General features: G+C 38.2%; 1 protein-coding gene across 1 annotated transcript in view; it reads left to right on the top strand.

The window, feature by feature from the left end:
• colec10 (collectin sub-family member 10 (C-type lectin)) overlaps positions 1-12,537 on the top strand; it is a 32,463-nt gene extending 19,926 nt beyond the window's left edge. The window contains exons 3-7 of the mRNA XM_037677071.1: positions 2,834-2,905; positions 7,810-7,863; positions 8,241-8,336; positions 9,889-10,100; positions 12,334-12,537. Of these exons, the coding sequence (XP_037532999.1) occupies positions 2,834-2,905; positions 7,810-7,863; positions 8,241-8,336; positions 9,889-10,100; positions 12,334-12,537 (638 nt within the window). The remainder of the gene's footprint in view (positions 1-2,833; positions 2,906-7,809; positions 7,864-8,240; positions 8,337-9,888; positions 10,101-12,333) is intronic.
• Positions 12,538-16,191: the final 3,654 nt, after the last annotated feature.

Raw genomic sequence — 16,191 nt, 5'->3', positions numbered from 1 at the left:
ATATATATATATATATATATATATATATATATATATATATATATATAGTATATGTTTCTACAAACTTATTGTTAACTTTGTTGTGATCATGGCTGCTTCACAATTTTAGTTAGATACAAATTTATTAAGTCAAAAGGAATGTAAGGTCTTCAAAATAAAAGTAATTTTGGAATGAGAAAATAATATTTATTGAAAGATCTGTCAAAAGTTCCACTTAACATTGTTTATTTTTGTTCTGTGAGTGTTTCTAAAGTAGTGTTCAAAGTATTTAAATATGTCTCAGGTTACATGTTTGAGTACAAAATGGCCGTCACCTCTTTGATCCTGCGTCAGCTGGAGATTCCAGTTAAACCAGTTGGAGGAGTTGGCCATTATTAAATGGGGGCTACATTGATATGAAGGATTGTTATCTGGATGTTTGGCAGGACCGTTTAACTGGCGGAGCAAATGCACTGGTAAAACAACAATAATCAGCTATTGTACACACACACACACACACACACACACACACACACACACACACACACACACACACACACACACACACACACACACACACACACACACACACACACACACACTGAGGTAATAAAATAAAGACCAGTAAAATTCCTTTCTTCTTGGAACACAAAACAAACTTGTCTATAATCACCTTTCACAATGAGCTCTCAGGTCAGCACTGTTAAAATATTGACTTTTGGGAGAGTACTTTTTAAACATTCTCACTGAAGATTCCTTAAAAATTACCATCAGATTACTGTGAAATTTCCCAAAGACCAGAACTTTGTGGACCACACACAATCCACAGGATTTTACACCTCCTGCCAAACACTTCATCAGAATGGCCCAATAGAAAGGAGGGAAAAGTAGTCTATGTGTCTGAGTGTGAACTTCATGGCTCCAACTGGCAGCTTTTCTCAACCTTACTCAGACCATAGCATTAGTAGAAGTCTGGTGATGTCATAGATTCAATTCTGGTTATTGCCTGCTACCGAACGCAAAACTGAAATAATGTTTTTGTTTGTGTGTGTGTGTGTATGTGTGTGTGTGTGTCTTTGTTTTTGTTACCTTATAAGTCGCTTTTTTTTTTCAGCACATACTGCGTTGTGAGAACCGTGGGAGTGTTGGCGCAGAGGTTAGAGAAAGTGGGCCTGTGATCGGAAGATCGCCAGTTCAAGCCCCGGTACCGACAACATCAAAAATGTGGGTGGGGTAGGTGAAGCACCCACACCTGACCCCACCCTCATTCGTCCCACTCAGGGCCCTTGAGCAAGGCCCTTAACCCCACACCATCTGCTCCTCCAGGTGCCCTAGATAGCATCTCTCTGCTCCACACAGAGGGCTGTGGTAGCTCGGTGGATTGTGGTTGCGTCAGGAAGGGCTTCCAGCGTAAAAATAACTGCCAAGTCTTTGTGCGACTTAGTTCGCTGTGGCAACCCCTGAAGAAGGGAGCAGCCGAAAGAAGAAGAAGAAGAAGAGAGAAAAAAAACTGTGTTGTGAGGACCAACTGCTCCTTATAGCAGTAGACCAGTAAAATTAGACCATTTATAGGGCCTAAAAGCCCCAGCCCCATGAGAAGATACATTTACTGGGTTTAGTTGGTGGGCTAGGGGTTAGGTTTAAGCTTAGGTATGTACTAGTAATGGTTAGAGTAAGGGTCAGGGTTAGTTAATGAAATTAATGATAAATTAATGGAGGTCAAGGCAAAGTCCCTGTAAAGATAGAAAGACTGTCTTGTGTTTGTATGTGTGTGTATGTATGTGTGTGTGTGTGTGTGTGTCCTTGTTTATGCTAGTTTGTGAGGCCCATTTTTCCAACTTATACTACATTGTGGGGACCAACTGCTCCTTATGGGGCCCAAAGCCCGGGCCCCATAAGAAGAAGTCCCGTTGGTGGGCTAGGGGCTAGGTTTAGGACTAAGGTGTGAATTGAGGATGTGTTAGGTTTAGGGTTAGGTATGTACTGGTAATGGTTAGGTTATGGATAAAGGTCATGGTTAGGCTATAGAAATGAATGAAAAATGAATGGAAGTCAATGCAAAGGCCCCACAAAGATAGAAAAACAAACCTGTGTGTGTGTGCGTGTGTGTGTGTGTGTGTGTGTGTGTGTGTGTGTGTGTGTGTGGGTGGGTGGGGGGGGTGCATGGGTGTCAGTTTCTTTCTTTTGTGCTTACATAGCTCATGAATTACTTGACACATTTTAGTGAAACTTGCAGAAAGTATCAATTGTATGTAAAACTGATTAAATTTTGGAGTCACCCCAGCTCAAGATTTTAGTTGCAGGTAATTGACATTCGTATACCCGCAAATGGTGGTAACTCAATTATTGCTGCTGATATTGTACTAAAACTTGATGTTGTAGTTGAGAGTTACTCACAACATATACTTTACACTAAGTAGAACACTAACACAGTTTTGCAACACCTTGAGATAACGCAGGACATTGCACATGATTCAAGGTTTGAGCAAAGCAGCTCAACGCCGTCATGTTTCAACATAAGTTGACTTTAGTTTAAAACTCTGACATGGAAGTCTGCTGGTAATATGTATTCCTCCAGACACAGGATAGCCTGTGCAACTAACTTCACAAGGATAGCTGCATATCCTTCTAACAGCAACAGTCTTCTTCAGTCTGTTTGTGTTTAATACTACATCAGTTTGTAGCTGAACAGTTTCCTGAGGAAACATTGATTCAGTCAATGGCTGCTCTGTTTTTTTCTGGCACACACACATGCATGCTTGCACATACTTGTGTAAAAACATTATTGCCTGCTTTCACTGTTTCTTTACATGTATATTTTAGTTTGAATTCTCTACATTCTCATCTCCCTCAGGTGTGCCAGGAGAACGCGGACATAAAGGAGAAGTGGGTCACATGGGGAAGATGGGGCCTGTTGGAGACAAAGGTGGAAGGATATAAATTTTATTTCATTATACAATTTAATATTCATGTTTATTTTGAGCTTACCACCCTCTCTTTCCTTTTTGCCCAACCATATGTTACAAACACTCCACACATTTATTTATATATGATTACTTTTTAAAACATAGCATTTATGGTGATCTATTACTAAAGTATGTCTTTGTCTGTGAGCAGTTTTAAGGAGAAAGATGAAATTTCTGAAAAAGTACTTTTACAGATCCGTCCTTGTTTTGGTGCTTTAAAACAGATTTAAATAAAAGGTTTATACAAAACCTTAAAAAACATAGGGCTTTCTGTACACTGCAATTCCCTTTTTTGGTATATCTTCAACAAACAGGTACACTGACCTAGACACAAAACAGACAGCTGAATGAGGAAAAATTGGTTCAGAAACGTTTTTGATTATAAAATTCCCTTCTACATCCTAATTTTCTATCATAGCTTTTAAGTTTTAAAGCTTAATACTTGTCAAAATGTGAAAATTTTCAGTGTTATTGGTTTGAATTTTTTGTATAATCTGGAAAAGGAAAAAGACTGTGCATAATTCACCACCAAAAGTCTACTGCATAATCTGTAATAATAGAGTGAAATCAGTAAAATCATGTTTCATTGCCAACAATTATGAGTTATTTGTTTACATTTCTGACAAAGAGAGACTAAGCCATTCAATAAACAGGTAAGTGCAACTTTATTTACAGTGCTGAGCTGTAATGACTGCAAGGGAACATAACACAGGTGAGGGACTGACTTAGGTTAATACAAGAGATGTAGATCGAGGAAGAATTGCTTAATTTTTATTTCTGTTTTACAGGTATGGAGAGGAGAGTGAAGGACACCAGATGAATGGATTTGTCACCAGAGATGGATGAGTATGAAAAGGTGGAGAGTGGCAAGACAGGGTTCCTGAATCTGCTCCAATAGTGTTGTTATAGGCTGACAGCCGGAAGAGTTGATGGTGTCCAGGACAAGGTTCCACAAAGAGGTTCTGCTTTGCAGACACAAGGAGTCAGAATTTCCATGGAAAGGAGCAAATGAGTTAGGACTAGAAAGCACAAAGAAATATTCAGGTTAGTCACTTTATTTTAGATAGGACTTTCAGGGCTATCACTAGATTTAATTCAACCTTTATTTATACAGGTTAGTCTCACTGAGTCACGAGGACTCATTTTCAAGAGAGACCTGTAGTTACTGGTTGGTAGCACAATGTTCCAGCTGGGAAGATCTGAACCAAATGTCCTTAAATGCTCCAAGAGTTTGTCAGCTAGGAACAGAGACAGCTGGTATTAATTTGGCTTTGCCCTGTCACATAGGAGCTGCAAAGAGTTGGAATCCTTAAGTGGAAAACACTGGAATCCTACAGTATCCCCTTCTCAAGATTCACCTCTGGCAATCTCACTCGTCTTTCAGGATATGCCCCATAAAAAAAGAGATGAGGCTTGAGTCAAAAATTTAATGTCTGGGGTTCCGATATCTTTCTTTAGGCCCAAAAACCTCCCAGTTTACGAAATACATGAATCCATGACCTCTGTGGCATTCATCCAAGATGTGTCAAACTGAAAAGGCTGTATGGTTGTCAATAAGCTGGGGGTGTCGGTAGGTCGGAAGAAGGACTCAAAGAGCTTTCAGAAACAGGTTTGACTTAGGAGATATGAAAGGTAGGGTTGATCCTCATGGAAGGAGGTAACTTTAGTCTTATGGATGGATAGATGATCTTAACAATTTGAAAAGAACTAATGAATCTAGGGACAAGTTTCCTGGGTGTGTTCTTGATGTTGATGTCCTTCGTGGAAGGTCATACCTTCTGTCTAACTAGGAATATTGGGACTGCTGCTCTGATCAGCAAATCTCTTGTTCAGCTCAGCAGTACAAAGGGGAGCCTCCTTGATTTGTTGCCAAACTCAGCGGCATTTACAGAAACAATGTTGAACAGAGGGAACCAACATGTCTGACTCCTAGCTGGGGAACAGGGGAGGAAAGTTTCCCAAGTATGCCTTAAATTAGGACAAACTGGTAACAGAGGAAGTGAGGGAATAATGAGCATAGTCATCTCATGGAAGATGTTGACACCCAAAGGCAAGATTTTCCTTGATCTTGCATCTTAATGCTGATTCCAGAGCTTGATTGCATCTCTCCGTTTGGTCATTTGACTGGGAATGGTATCAAGAAGTATGGCTAGATGGAGCTCTCAAGGCCTGAAAAAAAGAGCTCCATACCTGGAATATGAACTGGGGGCCTCTATCAGAGGCAACGTCACAGGGGATGCCATGATGTTGAAACACATGGGATATAAGGAGCTGTGAAGTTTCAAGTGCTGATGGGAGTTTAGACAAAGGCACTAAATGTGCTGTCTTGGAGAATTTCTCTCTGATGGTAAGTATGAGAGTGTTGACTTCAGATACTGGCAATCCAATTATAAAGTCTATCGTGATGTGGTACCAAGGGTGACCTGCTGAAGAGTGTTGTCATGCTTGTCAACACATTTGCTTTGTGAAGTAAATGAATGATGAATTTACTCAGTCAGTCATAATCTGGAAGTCATTTTGGCTGGAACATTCTATCATGATTGATAAGCTTTTGTACCCAGAGTGTTGTAGACTGACAGAGACTGAACTATTAAAAAAAAAAGGTAAGTGAAAGTTTATTTTTCAGTGCCCTGGGGTAATAACTGCAAGGGACCATAGCACAGGTGAGGGACTGAATTAGGTTAATGCAAGAGATGTAGTTCCAGAATGAATAGCTTACTCTTTCTGTTTCATAAGTATTGAGAGGAGGATGAAGGATACCAAATGAATGGGTATGTCCATAGAGATGGGTGAGTATGAAAATTTGGAGTGTGGCAGGTCAGGGATCCAGAATCTGATCCAATAGTGTTGTAAGCTGACAGCGGGAAGAGTTGATGGTGTCCAGGACAAGGTTCCACTAAGAGGTTTGGCTTTGCAGACACAAGAAGTCAGAATTTCTATGTAGAGGAACCAATGAGACAGGACTAGAAAGCACAAGGAAATTTTCAGATTAGTCATGCTATCCTAAATAGGACTTTCAGAGCTGTTGCTAGTTGCCGGTTGCTAGCGTAATGTTTCAGGAGGGAAGATCTGACCCAAATGTTCTTAACTACTCCAGGAGCTCATCAGCCTGTATCAGAGACAGCTGGTGTGAATTTCAATTCAACCTTTATTTATACAGGTTAGTCTCATTGAGCCTCAAGGACTCAAAGAGAGACCTGCTTTTAACAAATAATGATAACAGTAGATAACAATGACAACAGTAGGCATTCTTAGAAGAAAGCATATAAACTGAAAAAAAAAAACAATAAATGGAAGAAAATGATGTAACCCCCCACCCATGCCACAAAAAACAAATAAAACAGGAACATGTCTGCATTGGTTTTTGCCATGAACTTAGCAATTGTTTGAAGCCACTTAGAGAGGTCAAGGTCGACAGCTTCAGATCTTTTTGCAAAGTGTTCCAAAGCAGAGTAGGAAAAGGCCCTTTTGCCTAGTTCAGTCTGCACTGTGGGAACACTGCAGGTAATAATGTCCTAAGAGCGCATGCTGTAGCTGCACTCATGTAGTGACATGTAGGAGGAGATGTATCAAGGCAACAGACCAATAAGTGTTTTAAAGATGATAATGTAGCAGTGAGAAAGTTTGTGTGAAGTTAATGATGACCAGTTAACCAGTGAATACAGGGTGCAATGATGGGTACTGTAGTCACAGCCAGTTATGAATCTTAGCGCACAATGATAGACAGTGTCCAACATCTGCAAGGTGCTTGTAGGGGTTTTCATGTAAATAATGTCACCGTAGTCAGTGGAGGGAAGGAAAGTAGCAGCTACAAGGCGTTTCATAGCCTTTAGAGTTAGACTGGATCTATTTCTGAAAAAAAAAAAAAAAGTTTTACTTTCAGTTTCTTTACCAAGTTTTTGACATGAGGCTTATAAGAGAGATGTGAATTGACCAAAATACCCAAGTATTTGTAGGAATTGATAAACTCAATAGAAGCACCATTCGAAGATAAAAATCAAGGGAAAACTGCTGGGACCGACTTCCTGTTTGAAAACAGCATCCCTTTGGTTTTGTCTGTGTTTAAGTTTGAGACAGAACAAATCAGATCAGATTTGGCTCTACCCTGCCACTCAGGAGCTGCAAAGAGTTGGTTACAGAAAGCTCTGTAATCCTACAGAGGGTCAGAACAGACAGTGATTGGCTGAGGGGTGGTGGGACTCTGACCAATAGACATACATCTCACATCCTCCATCAGGGATCTCGCCCAGGAAGTTCAAGCTGTTCAAACTGTGATTTGGATAGAAAACAAAAAGTTTTGCAAACTGTATGTTACTCTCAGAACAAAAAAGAACTGCAGTTTTAATTTAAAAAATTTTTTATCTCAAATGTGTTGTTTGATTTAAATTCCTATTTGTTTGACTAAATAAACATTTTTTCCTACATTGATAACCATATCACAACAAAGTTTAGTCATACAGGTTGCCATGGCTGTCCGTTGTCTAAAACTAGGTCAGAGTGACGTTTGTACTGTTGATCTTTTCTTCAAAAACCTGCCACTGCCAGTCTGCGCCACTCTGAAGCTGAAATGTAGAAAATAAATTCAGTGTTACATTCTGTGGCAGGTATTCAAAAAGAAAAACAATTACTTACCTTACTAAATTAAAATATTGATGGATTTGTTTCAGTCTGTTTGGAATTGCTTCAGCAATTTTGGATTTTTTTTTTTTGTTTGTTTCCAACAGCAAAACTGGACGATTCTACAACCAAGTGTAACATTCCCATCTGCTGGTCAAATGGCAGGACTATAGGATAATTGTCAAAAATAATTTAAATACTTTGCTAAATATAATTTAAAAAAGGGTTGTGTTGTTATCATCTGTAGGTGACAAAGGCCAGAAGGGTTTTACTGGACCAGCTGGCGTGAAAGGAAAAACTGGTAATAACAATTTTAGATTTTATTGTAGATTAAGTCATGTTAATGTCATAAAGGACTTTTCTTGCTCTTCTCAGATCAGTGACATAGTTAAGATTTTATTTAATGAAACGTTGAACTTTTAATAGAATTGAATATTACCAATAGTGACTGTATAAAAATAAAAGTAACATTAACATTTTTTAAAATGCTCTTGTAATTTCTCCGTTATAGTAATTTATAGGATCAGAATTTAATATAAGCTGTATTTTCTTTTTTTACTTCCTGTTATTTTACACTTCATTTTAACAAATGTGGCAATTTATTTGTGGTATGTTACATGTAACATATTGGTTGTAAGGTACAAAATGATCTGTGTTAACCCTTGTTTCCCTCATCAGGTACAACATGTGACTGTGGCAGGTACAGAAAGGTGGTTGGGCAGCTGGATGTCAGTGTAGGGGAGCTCCGGAAAGCTGCGCAGTTTTTGAAGAATGGTGAGTTGCCAGAAAACAGAACATTTGAGGTTTTACTGTGGTTGGCGCTAATAGGAAGACATAACATAAATAGTGAGTTTTATGTTCTTAAAAAAAGCATACCAAAAAATCTGCTCATATACATGAATTTGCTCTATGCAAATGAGGGTGGAAATATTTTATTCTCGATCATTTATTTTTGTCAGTATTAGTGCTTGTTTTTAACTTTGAATTTCATACTGTAAGCAGCTACTTTAGTTTCTTTGAGCCTCATATTACGTATTCTTGTTTTCTTAGGATTTGCCTCAACATGTCATGCAAATCTTAACATGTACTTATAGGCTTACTAAAGCCTTCTCAAAACCTGTTGTACCCCAGGCTACTGTCAATTTAAATACAGCTACAGTACATTCATTCTCACAGGATGTTTCAAACTTTTCTGAAAATATCTGAATCAATTCAAATGTCCTTTCAGTTTTATATAGAGCAAGAAATACCTTACATCTCAGAATGTGAGATGTGTTAACCTGAGATGTGTTAGTCCAGCCACTCAGGTCCATACGCTGTGGGTACTTGGTATTCAATTCAATTCAATTCAGTTTATTTATATAGTGCCAAATCACAACAAAGTTGTCTCAGGGCACTTTACAGGAAATAAAGTTCTCTATCTAAGGAGGCCAGCAGACAAGTTGAATCTTGGCTTTGTTGCAGTCTCCCATCTTGAGCAAGCACAGTGGCAACAGTGGAAAGAAAAACTCCCTTTTAAAAGGAAGAAACCTCCAGCAGAACCAGGCTCAGGACAAGCGGCCATCTGCTTTAACCGGCTGGTTGAGAGGACAGGAAGGAGAAACAAATTAACACAGAATGGTAGGTCCAGGTATAGGTCCAGGTGTATCTGAAAGACAAACACCACCCCCATGTTATGGATAGAAAAAATAATTACAAATACAAAACAGGTTGAGCAGAGTAAGTAAAGACAGTAGCAGAGTGAAAAAGTGTGGTCAGTTTGTCCTCCAGCAGTCTAAGCCTATAGCAGCATAACTAAGGGACAGCTCAGGAAACCCAAGTTGACCCTAACTATAGGATTTAGCAAAAAGGAGAGTTTTAAGTCTAGTCTTCAGGAGGAACTGCTTTTTTTAATTTGTGCTCCAGTGAAATGACATTTTCTGCCTTTGGATCTGAGAGAGGCCACCATTGTTAAAACATATTTAAAACAGCTTAAATGGTTTTTTAACAAAATAAGAACGAGATTAGGTTTAATTGCATTTTGATTTAGCATTAGCTTAACCTTTAGCATTTTTTATCATGTTTTTTTGTTCGTTTGTTTTGTTTTTAGTTTATCCATGTGTCTTTAATAGAAAACACAGTGTTATGTTACACAAAAATGTGCTAAATAAATCTCGACTGTGCAATTCCATTTACTTTTTAAAATGTGTCTCCTCAATTGGACACCACAAACCTGAAAGGTGTTGCTCAGATCGCTAAAAGAAAGCAGCAACAATTGCGGTACAATATATTTGTCAAAACAAATCATGCCTTCATTGTCATTTATGTTAAAATTGTTCTTGTGCAGTTGTCTTAAGCTTGAAAGAGACAGAGGAAAAATACTACCTCCTTGTGAAGGAGCCCAAAAAGTCCAGAGAAGCTTCACTGGACTGCAAGCTAAGAGGAGGCACCCTGGCCATGCCAAAAACCAGCACTATTAACCGCCTCATGACAGACTACATCAATCAGGCAGGCCTGGCAAGAGTTTATGTGGAAGTGAACGCACAGAGACAAGACCTGGTAAGTGGTTATAGTCTTAAGGTGGAAACAGTGACAATGCTGCTGCTGCCTACATGGTGCGTTTTTGCTCTTTGTGACTGATGAGTTAAATTGTTGAAACAAACAGTAAAAGAGAACTAGCATTTTTCTGTGAAACTCAGAGTGAATGCTGAGTGCTAAATGACTGTTAAAGGAGCTGAAACTAAGTTGTTTAAGCTAAAAGAAGCAGCACACTGCCTAAAAACTAAAACAAAGCAACACATTACTGTAGTCCAAAGACAAAAGTAGCAAAAGTGCTAAACATGGTAATCTGGTGAGGATTCTCAGTCATCCAGGGGCCTCATGTCCAAAGACTTGTGTGGATTTCCTACTGAAACATGACATGCTTAAATCAAGAAAACAGCGTATACACAAATAAATCCAAAAGCATAAGTAGGAATCCAGGCACACTTCCACTGTACATCCCAAATCAAAGTGGAATTGAGTACACACACCTCTAAATATGTAAAATAATTGCAATTATGTTTTGCATGTGGGATTCTTGTCTGCATGCTAAAAATTTACAGGTATGTCTAGATGCAGCAAAATTAAACATTTCATTGAATGTGAATCAGAGACTTTCCTAAATAAGCAGTAGGGTGTAAAAACATGTTTGCCACACATGCACAGTGGTGACTGAAAGTTTGTGAACCCTTTTGAATTTTCTATATTTCTTCATAAATATGACCTAAAACATCAGATTTTCACACGTCCTAAAAGTAGATAAAGAGAACCCAGTTAAACAAACAAGACAAAAATATCATACTTGGTCATTTATTTATTGTGGAAAATGAGCTGATACTGCATACTGTATTTTGAGTGGTAAAAGTATGTGAACCTCTAGGATTAGCAGTTAATTTGAAGGTGAAATTAGAGTCAAGTGTTTTCAATTAATGGGATGATGATCAGGTGTGAGTGGACACCCTGTTTGATTTAAAGAACAGGGCTCTATCAAAGTCTGCTCCTGAGAGGAGAAACTATTAACAAGGTTAAGATTTGGACATAATGGACTTAACAGTTTGCTATACAGAATACAGCAACATAATACAGTAAACTGTCAATTTTGTGGAAAAAATGAGACAATAGAACATATTGTAATTTGTAGTATGTAGAAGATATGTGATAGAAAGGAGATTAATGTTGGAAGAATTTAGGAAAAATAAAGAAAAGTTTAATAAATATACTACATGGGGAATTCAGATAGTAAAAGTACTCAGATTTTAATTAGATTTTTCTGGAAAACAAAATGTGATTAACAGAATATAACATTTGTATAGAATAAAAGACATTTTGAGCCACACTCCATACCGGTAAGTGGCAGTAATGCAACCTCAACGTTTTTTTGCCAATCGCCAATTAAACCTCACGAAGAAGAACAACAAGTCTGTTCTTCACAACATGTTTGTAGAAGTGTATCATGACAGCAACAAATGAGATTCCTGAGGATCTCTGAAAAGGAGTTGTTGACGCTCATCAGGCTGGACATATATTTTATATAGCCTATTTCATATATTCTATGAAGCTTGGAACTCCACACACTCCAGACATTTTTGAAATGATAAAGCCACAGGATGGGAAACAAATCTTCTTCATCTTCAGAATAGAAGTCCAGTTCTTTTTGTTTTTCTTTTTTTGGATTAAACATAGTAAGACCAGCTAAAATCTAAAGCAGAAATAAGCCAGATTAAACCATAGAAAGGAAAGATAAAAATAGCAGTATGGTAGCTAACACTTTAAAGAAGCAAAAGAAGACAAAAGAATAGAGCAATAACGCTGAAGCAGATTTCAAACAATGCTTTTAAAGAAATTGAGGATATCTATGTATTTCTATTAAGAAAAAAAATCAATAATAGGATATTTTTCAAGTTTTAAAGTTACATGCTCTGAAAGTCACAGCACCACCTCCTGAACGAACTAAATAGTTTGATTTATGAAAGGCTTTAAATAGCACAAAGTATACAGAAGTAGTTAGATTGTCAAAACTGCATTTTAAAAAATATGAGAAAACAATTCATAACATTCACAAAATCAACAGTTACCTAAAATTTTTTTTTTTTTTTTTACTGGAGTTATGGTTTGAAATGGAGATCCATGGAAGACTGATGAAGAAATAATATTTAATCTAATATGTTCATATTGTTTTCAAAGAACCCAATGTCAAAATATCCAAACTATCCCTTTGAAGATAATTTCTGTTTTGATTTATCATCTTCAGAATGGGACAAGCAGGTATATTGATGCCAATTCCAACCCTCTGGACGTGTTTTCTGCTTGGAACCAAGAGGAGCAACTCCAGTCCAGATTAGCTCCCACCACAAACTCCAGCTGTGTGGGGCTGCTCAACACTGGGACATGGGCTCATGTGGAGTGTGAAACAACCTTGTTTTTCATTTGTGAATTTCCAAAGAGCAGCCGATGAAGAGGATCACCTAATTCAGCATCATAATGCTGATTCAGCATTCACACATACAGAACTGTCTCTCTTATAGAATGCAGCCTATGCTCAGTACACATAAAACTGAGCAGTACACAGATATTTGTTCAGAGTTTATTGTCATTGAATTGTCGTTGAAATATTTAACAATAATACTACACATATTTTCTAATATTGGACAGCAATGTCTTGTAATTAATGTCTTGTATGATGCTTTATAATGCACAGTGCAACTGTTTATAAACTGTGTACTCATTCTAAATACAGTAGCAACATGCAGGAAGTTATACAGAGGAAGAGGTTAGCAAAGAAAAAATGGGATGAGGAAAGGACTCAGAGTACACAGGAATATCAGGAGAGGCAACATAGGGCAAAGAGGGAAATAGCAAAAGCAAAACGGAAGGCATATGATGAGTTGTACAAGAGACTGAACACTAAGGAGGGAGAGAAGGACTTGTACTGCCTGGTGAAACAGAGGGATCAGGCTGGAAAGGATGTGCAGCAAGTTAGGTTTGTCAAATATAGAAACGGTAATGTTCTAACAAGCAAGATGTGAGCACTGGGACATGGTCTCATATGGAGTGTGAAAGGAAGGAGGAAGGAAGACAGAAGGAGTACTTAGAGGAGCTAATGAATGAGAAAAATGAAAAGTAAAGAAGGGGAGAGGTCATATAAGCTGTGGACCAGGAAGTGGGAAAAATTAGTAGGGATGAAGCTTGGAAAGCTTTGAAGAGGAGGGGAATGCAGTTGGACATGTTGACATACCAGTGGAGGTATGGAAATGTCTTGGTTAGATGCCAATGAGATTTTTGACCAAATTTTTCAATATCATTTTTGAAAGTGTGAAAATGCCCAAGGAATGGAAAAGTGTGATGGTGCCCATTTTTAAGAACAAGGGTGATGTACAGACTTGGAGCAACTACAGGGAAATTCAGTTGATGGGTCACAATAAAAATCTGGGAGATAGTTGTGGAAACAACACTTAGACAAGAAGTGACTGCGAACAGCAGCATAGTTTCATGCCAAGAGCACCACCGATGCCATGTATGCTTGAGAAAGCTGATGGAGAAGTTGATAGAAGTTCAGAGAGAACTTCATTGTGTCTTTGTGGATTTAGAAAAAGCATATGTCAGGAGGACAGCAGGGCATTATGTTAGAGTTGAACAGGAAATGTATGAGGACAACAGGACAGTGGTGAGATGTGCTGCAGGAGTGACAGATAGCTTCAAGGTGGAGGTGGGAGTCCATCAAGGATTAACTCTGAGCCCTTTCTTGTTTTCTCTGGTGATGAACAGACTAACAGATGAGGTCAGACAGGAATCCCAGTAGACTATGGTGTTTGCAGATGACATTGTGATCTGTGGTGAGAACAGGAAACAGGTGGAAGAGAACTTGGAGAGGTGGAGGTATGCACTTGAAAGAAGAGGAATGAAAGTCAGCCGTAGTAAGACAGAGTACGTGTGTGAATGAGAGGGAGGCCGGTGGAACAGTGAGGCTACAAGGAGCAGAGGTCACAAAGGTGCAGGACTTCAAGTACTTGGGTCCACTGTCCAGGAAAATCCAGGACATTTCCTTCATACAATCAAATAAATATAAAGAAATGTGCTTGGTAAAACCACAATTCATATGAACGCTGAAAAAAAAAACTTTAATAAAGTCCTGTGTAGTAACAGTGGGCATGTAGATGAAGTTGTACTTGCTATTGTTGTATGTACTTGATGGTGTGTGAAAAATAAGGTTTTGGTAAGAGTATTTTAATATGTAAATAATACGGCCATTCTTGGCAGAGAAAAAAATGTATTTTTTCCCCCGTTGCTACTGGACCTTTGAGTCAATTGAACTGAAAATCACTGTGTGTCGTCTCTGGACATGGCTTGGTGATATGACAGTTTTTGTCAGATTTGAAATTTCTGTCATAAAATGGAATCAAAATATCATGGAGAGCGACACGTTCAGCAATGTACTTCTAAAATAATCAAAAGTCAGAGCATTTTGTCTCTAATAACCTCAAAAATAAGCACAACAAACATCTAGGCCTCTGGAACCTCCCGTTTAATAGTTAAAAAAAAAATCTATTTTTGTTGTATAACCATAAGTCTTAATGTTTCAGGGGATGTTATGAAGCCACTGTGTCATGCTTGCATCTGACAGACACAGGTCTTAATCAAGATGAGAAAAATGTGCATTGTGTGAAATTTGGTGAGTATACAGCCATGTGCTGGGAAATAATGAAAGAAAACTTTACTGAACATAATGACAATGAGATTCCAGGCAGGATGTAGAAAAGTTTCAGGAGCGATTGGAGACAAGAGTGTCAGTAAAGATCAAAGGAAATATTACAAGACAGTGGTGAAACCAGCTATGTTGTATGATCTGGAGACAGAGGCATTGACAAAAAGACAGGAGAAAGAACTGGAAGTGTTTGAAATGAAGATGTTCAGGTTCTCCTTAGGAGTGACAAAGATGGATGAGATTAAGAATGAGGTCATCAGAGGTCCAGCACAGGTTGAACAACTGGGAGATAAAGTTAGAGAGGCCAGACAGATGGTTTGGACATGTCCAGGGGGACAGTGTCAAGTCTCTTCTTAAACCAATGTTGATCTAAACTGAAAGATCAATGAAGAAAGTAGACGTAGGCTCAACCCACTCCATCTTTATTAATTATTTTCAAACACGTTAAATGCAGCGGTAGCAGAAGCATCAGGTTGAAAACATTGGAAAACAAACAAATGCAAATTAACAGGTTTAATTTTAAATATATATAACAATGCATATACAATAACAGTTTAACTATATATAGTTAAACTGTCTAATTACATCAAAAATATAATTACAAGCAATTATTTTTAGCCACCAAAGTACACTTTTTCCTCAGAATTAACCACTATAAATTGTATGTATGTAATTTAAGGATCAAAGAAATAAAAGTAATATTTAACTTGCATGATTCATTCAACTAATACAAAAGTATATGCTTTAACCTAATTCATAATGTAGAAAGACTAAATGTATAATCGGTCAGCACAGTGGTGCAGTTGGTAGAGCTGCCACCTCTCAATGAGATGGTTGCAGGAACGAATCCGGAGGGGCCATACTGGGTGAAGTTTGCATGTTCTCTCTGTGTATGCGTGGATTTTTTCCAGGTACTCCGGTTTCCTCCCACAGACCAAAAACATGCATGTTAGACTGATTGGTAACTCTGAATTGTCCCTAGGTGTGAGTGAGAGAGTGAATGTTTGTCTCGTTTGTCTCTATGTGTCCCTGTGATGGACTTGTGATCTATCCAGGGTGTCCCCCACCTCTTGCACAGTGATGGCTGGACATGGGTACCAGTGACCTGGTGACCCAGAAAGGAAGAAACAAGTAAAAATCATTACTAGATCCAGGAATGGATGAATAGTTCAGAAAGAAAATCTGCTATACACTGTTACAACATGTCCACTAGATGGCGATGATACAACATCATATTACACCTTTTTTTTTGTTTTGTTTTTTTTCTGTACTTTTTTGCACACATGAGGTGTGGTCTTTATTCGGCACCAAAGATCAGATGTCAACCAAACAACTTGTTGACCACTTCAGCAAGGTTCATCTCGTCTGGGTTTTTTTTTTCAGGTGTAAAAGTTACTTCTCTTTAGG

This window comes from Nematolebias whitei, chromosome 5 (genome assembly GCF_014905685.2).
Source record: "Nematolebias whitei isolate Nwh7 chromosome 5, NemWhi1, whole genome shotgun sequence".
Classification (NCBI taxonomy): Eukaryota; Metazoa; Chordata; class Actinopteri; order Cyprinodontiformes; family Rivulidae; genus Nematolebias; species Nematolebias whitei.
This window is presented reverse-complemented; position numbering and strand designations above follow the sequence as displayed.